This window comes from Eimeria necatrix, genomic scaffold (assembly GCF_000499385.1).
Source record: "Eimeria necatrix Houghton genomic scaffold, Enh_scaff1217, whole genome shotgun sequence".
Taxonomy (NCBI): Eukaryota; Apicomplexa; class Conoidasida; order Eucoccidiorida; family Eimeriidae; genus Eimeria; species Eimeria necatrix.
Window position 1 is genome coordinate 1 of NW_013651992.1, and position 9858 is coordinate 9858.

Genomic DNA, 9858 nt, shown 5'->3' on the forward strand with positions numbered 1-9858 from the left:
GGCTAGCTAGCCGCTCGCTGGCTAGACGCTGGCTGGCTAGCCACTGGCTTGCTGGCCGCTAGCTGGCTAGCCAGTGGCTAGCTAGCCGCTAGTTGGCCAGTCACTGGCTAGATAGCCGCTAGCTGGCTAGCCAGTGGCCAGCTAGATCCTATTTGGCTAGCCAATAGCTAGCTAGGCGCTGGCTGGCTAGCCAGTGGCTAGCTGGCCGCAAGTTGGCTAGCCAGTGACTAGCTAGCCACTAGCTGCCCGCTAGCCATTGGCTAGCCAGACTCTATCTGCTAGCTAGCTAGCTGCTAGCTAGCTGCTAGCTAGCTGCTGGCTGGAGGCTAGCTAGCCAGCTCCCAGCCTGTTGCCTGCCCTCCTGGCTAGCGGATAGCTAGGTGGCTAGCTAGCTAGCTGGGTTGCTAGCTAGAGAGCTGGCTAGTTGCTTGTAGGGCTAGCTAGCTTACGGCTAGCCATGTGCCCGTTAGCTAGCTAGCTATCTAGCTGGCTAGCAAGTTATAAAGCTAGCTAGCTGGCTAGCTAGCTAGCTAGCTAGGTAGTAGGCAGCGGCTCGGAGCCCACAGATCAGGCGTAGCTATGCTTGCAGTGTGTTGATGGCCCAGCAGCAGCAGCAACAGCAGCAGCAGCAGCGCAGCAGAAGAAACAGCAACAGCAGCAGTAGCAGCGTAGAAGCAGCAGAGACAGCAGCAGCACAAGCAGCGACAGCAGCATAGCAGCAGCAACAAAAACACCAGAAGAACCGGCAGTGACAGCAGCAGCAACAAAGACAGCGGCAGCAGCAGCAGCAGCAGCAGCAGCAGCAGCAGCAGCAGCAGCAGCAGCAGCAGCAGCAGCAGCAGACAAGAGCCTGCTCACTTTCCATAGATCTATTTGTGATGTAGTGAGCCTTCGGGAGACAAGTTGCTGCTGCTTGCTGCTCCAGCAGCAAACTGGGCACTCCCCCGCGCTGCAGCAGCAGCGCGAGGGTCAAGCCCACAGGCCCGCCGCCAACTATCAGCACGGGCACCCGCACTTTGCGACTTTTGCTGCTGCTGCTGCTGCTGCTGCTGCTGTCACTGCTGCTGCTGCTGCTGCTGCTTATGCTGTTGCTGCTGCTGTTGCTGTTGTCGCTGCTGTTGTTGTTGTTGCTGCTGCTGTTGTTGTTGTTGCTGCTGCTGCTGCTGGAGCTGGCGGCGGCAGCAGCAGCTTCCTTGCAGCTGCTGGTGGAGAAGGCCCGCCACGAAGGCACCGAGGGCCCCCTTAAAGATATAAAATGAGCCAGGGGGCCCCCAGGGGGCCCCAGGGGCCCCCCTGACCGTTCAGAGGCCCCTCGGGGGGCCCCCCTGAGGGCCCCCCGAGGGGCCCCAAGCAGAACACGGGGCAAAGGCCTCATGTGCAGCAAAAAAAAGAATAAAAAAAGGCACAAAGACCTTCAGTTTCGAGGGTTTAGTGTTTAGAGTTTAGGGTTTAGGGTTTAGGGTTTAGGCGCCGAAGACCTCAGAGCAACGGAAGACCTCAAGGCCAACCCCCCCCTGAAACCCTTTAAGAGCTCTTCAGCCAGCATATTTAAATTAATAAATGTATTTTATTTTATAATTTAAAGCAGCAAAGACACAAGCTGCAGCAGTAGCTGCTGAGGTCACGGGGGGCACCGAGTCTGGGGGCCCCCAGGGGCCCCCCGGGGGGCCCCAGGGGGGCCCCCTCGCAGCCCCTAGAGAATCTGCTGCAGCAGGCGGATCTTTGAGGGTGATTTTGTCAAGAGCAGTTTTGCTGCTGCTGCTGCTGCTGCTGCTGCTTTGGCTCTGCTGGTGCTACTGCAGCAGCTAGTGATGCTGCTGCTGCCACCGCAGCTAGCCTTCGTGCTGCAGGCAGCTGTTCCTTCGATGCCTCTGCTGCCGCTGCAGCTGAAGCTGCTGCTGCTCTTTTGAATCTGCTGCTGCTCCTATTATTGCTGCTGTTGCTGCTCCTTCGACGCAGCAACAGCGGCTGCTGCTCCTCTAGTGCTGCTGCTGCTGCTGCTGCTGCTATTTTCCCTGCTACAACTACTGCTGCTGCTGCTACAGCCTATTTAGTCTACCATCCTCCAGCTGCTGCTGCAGCGCAGCAGCAGCTGCAGGGTGTCGATACACCCGAGGGCCGGGCCCAGCGTGCAGCAGCAAAATTGACTTTTCAATTTCTTTTTTTAAATCAATTTGTCTGCAGCAAAATTGAACTTTTTATTTCTTTTAAAATAAACTTAACTGGGGGACTTTTCGAAGAATAACCCCCACGCCAGGTGTACGTACACCAGGACCATTATATACTCTTTACATCCCTAAAGCCATTTCAAACGCCGCAGCCAATCCCCAAATATATAAATTTGCTGCATAAACATCCTTTAAATATATTCATTTATATTTATTTATTTATATAATACATAATTATATAAATATCCATATATATAAAAGTATATATATATGAATATGGGCAGCAGCTGCTGCCCATATATATGGACCTATTGGCTGCGGCGGTCTACCCAATGGGGGCCCCCTGGGGCCCCCCGGGGCCCCTGGGGGCCCCCCGAAGCTCCCAGGGGGCCCCCAGGGCCCCTGGGGGCCCCCCGAAGCTTCCAAGGGGCCCCCAGGGCCCCCCGGGGGCCTCCAAAGGGCCCCCTGGGGGCCCCCAGGGTCATCTAGGGCTTTTGAGAGGCAGCAACTGAGTTGCTGCACTTCGGGGGGCCCCTCCGGGGCCCCTAAAGTCCCAGAGGGGCCCCCCTGCGGCAGTGGGGGCCCCCGGGGCCCCCAATAGCCCCCCAGGGGGTCCCTGGAGCCCCGCAGGGGCCCCCCTTCAGCAGCAGCGGCTCCTGCGGCACTGCCGCCGCCGCAGCCGCTGCTGCTGCTGCTGCTGCTGCTGCTGCTGCTGCTGCTGGTGGGTGTCAGAGCATCTGAGCCTCCGCGCCTGCAGCCTTGAGGGCCTCCAGCATGTTCTGAGCTTCTGTCTTGTTGATTTTTTCAGCAACAGTTTTTGGCAAAGAGTCAATAAAAGCTTTTGCTTCTTTAAGTCCCAAGTCCCCCCTGAGGCCCCTCAAGGCCTTAATTGCTGCTATGCGGCTGGCCGTGGGTACTGCCTGCAGCACGACTTTGAATTCGGTCTGCGGGGGGGCCTCGGGGGGCCCCTCGGGGGCCCCCCCTGGCGCTGCTGCTGCTGCTGCTGCTGCAGCAGGAGCAGCAGCAGCTCCCAGCGCCGCAGCAGCAGACACCCCAAACACGCTCTCCAGGCGACGCACCAGCTCCGACACCTCCAGCAGCGTCAGCTGCTGCAGCTGCTGCAGCACTGCAGCAACTCGAGGGCTTGCTGCTGCTTCTGCAGCTTTTGCTTCCCCCCCCTCCCCGGGGGGCCCCGCCCGCAGCAGCGAAGCAGCAGAAACTGAGGGGGAGGGCAGCAGCCGCGGGCAGCCACGGGGGGCACTCAGAAACGAAGGCGGGCGCCGCGCTGCTGCTGCTGCTGCTGCACTTGCTGCTGCTGCTGCTGCTGAGTCCAAGGGAGCAGCAGACTGAAAGACACTCCCTAGGGGGCCCCCTACAGGGGCCCCCAGACTCCCCTCGCCGGTCCCTAAAGCCTGGGGGCTTCTGGGGCCCCAGCTGCAGAGGGTGGTGCCAAAAGCCTCCAAGACGCACGCACTTAGCAGCAGCAGCAGAGCAGCAGTTGCTGCCGCTGCTGCTGCGGCCGAGAGCGCAGCACCAACATGGGGGCCCCGGGCTGGTGGGGGCCCCCGCGAACCAGCAGCGGCGCCACCGCAACTTAGCCAAAATATAAACAGAAATGTAGCCCTTAACACTTTTAATAGTTAAACGTTTCGCTGCAGCAGCAGCAAAGCTGAGCTTCGGGCTTTGCAGCCAAGCGAGCAGCTGCTGCAGTCGGCGCAGCAGCCAGCCACAAATGAGGGGCCTCAAGGCGCTCCTCAACGCCAGGATGGAAGTAATAAAAGAACTTGAAATGATAAATTAAATTAAATTAATTATTGAAGTTGCCTTTTTATGCCATTTCGTGTTCGGGTGTGCTGTTACTAGGCGGTAAGGAGTGCTTGCAGAGGGGCTGTCGGCAGCAGCCCTGCTGCACAAGGTGGGAAGAAGGGATCTGTCTGCTGCAGCAGCTCCTTAAAAACAATCTTTAAATTAATATAATATCTTTGCTGCTGCTGTAAGAAGCCTACCACAGGGGCTGGCGGCCCAGCAGCGCCGCTGCTGCAGCCGGCGTGGGCGCAGAAGCGCTTGGCCCAGTCTTGAGGCTGCTCTGGGGGCCCCCAGACCCTCAAAAAGGCACAATTGGGGCCCCCCAAAGGCCCACCAGCGGGCATTAGGTCCTTAGTTGCAGATGTGGGGCATGATAGGTGTAGCCAGGGCCCCCAGCCTATCCAACTCAGCAGCAAAAGAGCACCCGTTGACCCTCCATGGCTACACAGAGGGCCCCAGCTGCAGCTGGGGGCCCCCCACAGCCTCGGGGGTGGGGTTGGTCCCCCAGGAACCCCTATTCTGGGGGCCCCCTGGGGCCCCCTTGGGGCCCCCTTTGGGCCCCCTTGGGGCCCCCTTTGGGCCAACTTGGGGCCCCCTTGGGGCCCCCTTGGGTCCCTCTTGGGGCCCCTAAAGAAAGTCTAGTATAGAGGAGGGCCCAGAAGAGCTGGCAGACCAGAGAGAGGCTCATTGGCTGCAGCTGCAGCGCATTGCGCTGCAGCAGATGAAGTTGCTGCTGCTGGGGAGGGGCTTTTAAAGAGCTGCTCGAGATGCACCAGAGGACAAGCCTTGGCTGCTAGAAGATGAAGTCTAATTAGTTAATTGATAATTAATTAATTAGATAATTAATTGATCTTTTGATTGTTAATTTAATAAAATTAACAAGAAAGAGCTGAAGCTGCAAGCCACCACTGGGCTGAGGAGAATTCCTTTTCCTGCATTTAAATCTTAGAATAAATTCTATCATAACAGCACTGCAATTCAGCACTTAAACATGCTGCTCATTTGCTGCTAGGAAGCAGCAACTTCAACAACTGCTGCTGCTGTTGCTGCTGCTGTTGCTGCTGCAGATGGTATACCCAGAGGCAGCTGCTCTTGCACCTCAGGCTGCAGCTCCTATCGCCAACAGCAGCAGATGCACCTGTTGCAGCTGCTGCGTCTGCCAGCAGCAGCAGCTGCTGCTGCAGCTGCTGCATCGCGCCAGCAGCAGCAGCAGTAGCTGCTCCTGCGTCCCTCTTGGGGCCCCTAAAGAAAGTCTAGTATAGAGGAGGGCCCAGAAGAGCTGGCAGACCAGAGAGAGGCTCATTGGCTGCAGCTGCAGCGCATTGCGCTGCAGCAGATGAAGTTGCTGCTGCTGGGGAGGGGCTTTTAAAGAGCTGCTCGAGATGCACCAGAGGACAAGCCTTGGCTGCTAGAAGATGAAGTCTAATTAGTTAATTGATAATTAATTAATTAGATAATTAATTGATCTTTTGATTGTTAATTTAATAAAATTAACAAGAAAGAGCTGAAGCTGCAAGCCACCACTGGGCTGAGGAGAATTCCTTTTCCTGCATTTAAATCTTAGAATAAATTCTATCATAACAGCACTGCAATTCAGCACTTAAACATGCTGCTCATTTGCTGCTAGGAAGCAGCAACTTCAACAACTGCTGCTGCTGTTGCTGCTGCTGTTGCTGCTGCAGATGGTATACCCAGAGGCAGCTGCTCTTGCACCTCAGGCTGCAGCTCCTATCGCCAACAGCAGCAGATGCACCTGTTGCAGCTGCTGCGTCTGCCAGCAGCAGCAGCTGCTGCTGCAGCTGCTGCATCGCGCCAGCAGCAGCAGCAGTAGCTGCTCCTGTGCTACGCAGGAAAAGCCCGAAGCATTCAAAGATAATCAAGTTGCTTCTAAACCTCTCACAGCCTGTAGGAACATGCAGCCTCAAAGGTCGGCCCCTGCTGCAGCAGCGGCGTGCTGCTGCTGCTGCTGAAGCAGCTTCATACTGCTGCTGCTGCAGCAGACTGCAGCAGCACACTCCCTTTGCTGTGCCGCTGAAGCAGCTTCACATTGCTGCAGCTTCAGCAGGCTTTGCTGCGATCTCTGCAGCAGCAGACCCCCTTTTGCTACGCTGCTTAGAACCTCAGCAGCCCATCATTACAAAAGACTTTATAAGGACTTCTTGAAAGCTTTTCAAATGGAATTTAAAGGAAAAGAAATCTTTCAAAACTAAAAAGATTGCTTTAAAGTGGTCCACCACACTGCGCGTTTGTGGTCTAGTGGTAGAATACCTCGTTGCCATCGAGGTGACCCGGGTTCGATTCCCGGCAGACGCAATTATTTTCTTTTCTTTAAAATCCTTTCTTCTTCTTCTCCTGCTTTATTTTCGCCAATTAACTCCAATTTTTTTCAATTGAAAAGGACTTTTGTCAGATTTATCTTGATGTGTAGCTGTCAGCGCTGCAGCAAACCAGCAGCTGAAACAGACTGCTGCAGCGGCCACTGAGCCCCTTGCTGCTAAACGCGCATGTCATGTGGCTTACAAGTTGCTGCTGCTGGGCGTTTTGCTGCTGCAGCAGCAACGCTGGGCCTTCAGAAGGCGGTGTTTTTGTGTTGATTAGAGGTGACCCAGCAGCTCCAGCTGGCCTCTGAGGGCTCCAAAGGCTGCGCAGCTCTTTCCATCACCCTCAGCAAGCCAGCTGTTTCTCAAAAATCAATCTTAAATTACTCTTTCACCTCCAGATCATTGGGAGGTTCCTGCTGCGCTGCTTGCTGGGGCTCCGCTGCTGCGCAGCACAAGACAGCTGCTGCCTCAGTGAGGCTGGTGGGTGGAAACCGCAGCAAATCCCTCGGATTTGAGCCGCTGCTCTTGAAGTAAGTCAAAAAGGCATTTTGTTTTGGTCTGCTGCTGCCACTGAGGCGGGAGGCTCCCGGGAGGCGCTGAATCTTGTGGCTGCTTCCGGGGGTCTTCACCGCAGCTGCGCTTTCCGGCGTCAGGCAGTAGCAGCAGCAGCAGCAGCAGCAGCAGCAGGGCCAGCACAGGTCAAGATCGTGGGCTTTGACTCGCAGCCCTGAAGACTAGGAAGGTCCCCGTGCTGCAGCAGGCCCCTCAGCTGCGCCGCAGGGGGCCCCGAGGCTGCTGCTTCCGTTGTCTTGGGGTGTGGGGCCCCAGCAGCAGCTAAGCCATGTCCGCAGCCCTGCAGCGCTGCTGCGGGGGCCCCACGGGCTTCCTGTTGCCTGGGGGGCCCCTAGAGCCCCCGCGTCTTTGGGGGCCCCCTTTTGCTGCTGTGACCGCTTAGCCCCAGGCCACGAGCCAGGCTTCTAAGATAAGGCACTGCTGCTTCGCCTCTCCGCCGAAGCTGCAGCAGCAGCACCTGCAGCAGCAGCAGCAGCAGCAGCAGCTTGTGAGGGAGGCGCTGCTGTAGAAGTCGAGATGACTTCTCAGTCATCTGAGGCGCGAGGACACCCTGAAGAGAGCTGCCTAGCAACGCTGAGTGACGCGACAAATCTGCTGCAGCAGTCGCAGCAGCAGGAGCAGCTGCTGCTGCAGCAGCTGCAGCAGGAGCAGCAGCAGGAGCAGCTGCTGCTGCGGCAGCTGCAGCAGCTGCAGCAGCTGCAGCAGCAGCAGCAGCAAGGACACCAAGAACCGCCTACTGCAAACAAGCCTCAGTCATGCACATCAGCCGCGGCTGAAGCTGAGACTCACTCTCCAGTAGGGCCCCACAAAGACAGCCAGAAGCAGCAGCAGCACCAGCAGCAGCAGGAACGGGAGCAGCAGCAGCAGCAGCAGCAGCAGCAGCAACAGCAGCAGCAGCAGGAGCGCGAGAAGCAGCAGCATCAGAAGCAGGAGGACGGAAATGAGGAGCAGCACTGCGCGCAGCTGCAAGAAAAGAAGGCAAGGAGGGGGAAGCTGCAGCGTCAGCAGCAGGAAGAGCCGCAGGATGAGCAGCAGCAGCAGCAGCAGCAGCAGCAGCAGCAGGTGAAAGGGCAACCGACTGGCCCGGAGCCTCAGCAGCACGTAACAAGCAGCAGCGTCAGCAGCAGCAAAGAGAGCCGCAGCAGCAGCTTGGCGACAAGCAGCAGCAGCACCACAAATGTGGGGCGCCGCAGAGCTCGAGCACCATCAAAGTCAGCAGCAGCAGCAGCAGCTGCTGCTGCTGCTGCAACAGATGCTGCAGCTTCCCCAGAGGCGAAGCGGAGAAGAAGAGAAAAGCGCGGCGTGCAACAAGCAGCAGCAGCAGCTGCTGCTGCTGCTGCTGCTGCAGCAGCAGCAGCAGCAGCTGCTGCAGAAGGCAGTGTTACTGCTGTTGCAAATGATGACTTCTGCGTCATTGAGGCCTTCGCTTATCCGGGTAAGGAGCAGCAGCCCCAGCAGCAGCCGCAGCAGCCGCAGCAGCAGCAGCAGCAGCAGCAGCAAAACAGGCGGAAGCGGAAGCAGTCGCCTTCCCAGAACATAGACTTGTTCTTTCCTGCGCTGCTGAGCGTAGAGCAGAGCAGCACAGCAGCAGCAGCAGCGCCAGCAGCAGCTGCTGCTCGCGCTGCTGCTGCTGACGGTGCTGCTGCTGCTCCCCCTACAAAGAGCAGAGCCAGACAGGCAGCAGTATCTGCTGCAGGGGCGGGAGCAGCAAAGGCGCCTAAGGAAAGCAGGCGCAAAGCTGCAGCAGCAGCAGCAGCAGCAGCAGCAGCGAGCAGCGATGCTGCTGCTGCTGCTGCTGCAGCAGGAGCACGCGCAGCGAAGACTGGAGGGGACTCTCCGCTGCTGCCGAAGGGCAGGAAGCAGTCGGGAGCAGCAGCAGCAGCGACGCCGCTGCTGCTTCGGAGGCCCCAGGTAAGAAGGCAGCCGAAGCAGCTGCTGCTGCAGCAGCTGCGGCAGCTGCTGCAGCAACACCTGCAGCTGCTGCTGCAGTTTCTGGGGATTTCATTATCTGCTGCCGAATTCAGGAGGCTCTCGCTGTTGCTGCTGCTTGTCGGCGCTTCTACCACACATGTAATTGTTGCTGTGGCTGTCGTTGCTGCTGCTGCTGCTGCTGCTGCTGCTGCTGCTGCGGCTGCAGGACCCTTCAGAGCTAGCTGATTTTTCGCAGCGGGTGCGGCAGCGGCTGGTTCTAGTGGAGCAGCAGCTGCAGCGGCTGCAGCAGGAGCAGCAGTGTCTTTTAGCTGCTCTCTGGGACCTGGGGCCAGCAGCAGCTGCAGCAGAAGCCCCTGAGGCATTTCCAGCGCTGCAGCAGGGGCCGCGCGTGGCTGAACATCTTGAGCAGCTGCAGCAGCTTCAGGAGCAGCAGCAGCAAGCGGAAGCTCCCAAACAGTGTGCTACCAAAGAGCAGCAGCAGCAGCTGTTGCCACCGCAGCAGCAGCAGCAGCAGCAGCAGCAGCTCGATGAACGGCAGCCCGTAGATCCACACGATGCGGGGGACTCTCTGCCGCGCCAGCCGATGTCTGAGCAGCTGCTGCAGCAGCAGTGGGAGCAGCTGCGGCTGCAACAACAGCAGCTGCGTCTGCAGCAGCAACACGTGCTGCTGCAGCAGCAGCTGTGTGCTGTCATGCTGCTGACAGGCCTCGAGTCCCCTATTCAGAGAGAAGCAGCAGCAGCACCAGCAACAGCAGCAGCAGCACCGGCAGCAGCACCAGGGGAAGCAGCGAGAGCAGCAACGGAAGCTCCTAGCGCGTCTTCAAGGCATGGACGGCAAATTGATGCAGCAGCAGCAGCAGCTGCTGCTGCTGCAGCAAGTGCAGCAGCTGAATGCCCACCACGCGTGCCATCAGCGGGGCAGACAGCCTCAGCCATGAGTGACGCAGCAGCTTCGTTGTCTGTGGAAGGGGTACGTGCAGCAGCTGCAGCAGCTGCAGCAGCAGCAGCAGCAGCAGCAAGAGTTGCTGCGCGGGCGGCTAACGGCATGGCAGCGACAC

The 9858-nt window shown here is 58.2% G+C and overlaps 3 protein-coding genes across 3 annotated transcripts; 1 reads left to right on the forward strand and 2 right to left on the reverse strand.

Moving 5' to 3' along the window:
- Window positions 1–858: 858 nt before the first annotated feature.
- Window positions 859–1375, reverse strand: ENH_00007570 (hypothetical protein; the record flags this gene model as incomplete). Its single annotated transcript, XM_013578611.1, has 1 exon — window positions 859–1375. A coding segment is annotated over one exon (517 nt), but the record flags the coding sequence as incomplete, so codon positions are not given.
- Window positions 1376–2896: 1521 nt separating this feature from the next.
- Window positions 2897–4318, reverse strand: ENH_00007580 (50S ribosomal protein L12, putative; the record flags this gene model as incomplete). Its single annotated transcript, XM_013578612.1, has 2 exons — window positions 2897–3514; window positions 4175–4318. The coding sequence occupies 2 exons, from the start codon at window positions 4316–4318 to the stop codon at window positions 2897–2899; spliced, it is 762 nt and encodes a 253-aa protein (XP_013434066.1).
- A 3066-nt stretch (window positions 4319–7384) lies between these two features.
- On the forward strand, window positions 7385–9858 carry ENH_00007590 (hypothetical protein, conserved; the record flags this gene model as incomplete). Its single annotated transcript, XM_013578613.1, has 2 exons — window positions 7385–8779; window positions 9006–9858. Coding segments are annotated over 2 exons (2248 nt in total), but the record flags the coding sequence as incomplete, so codon positions are not given.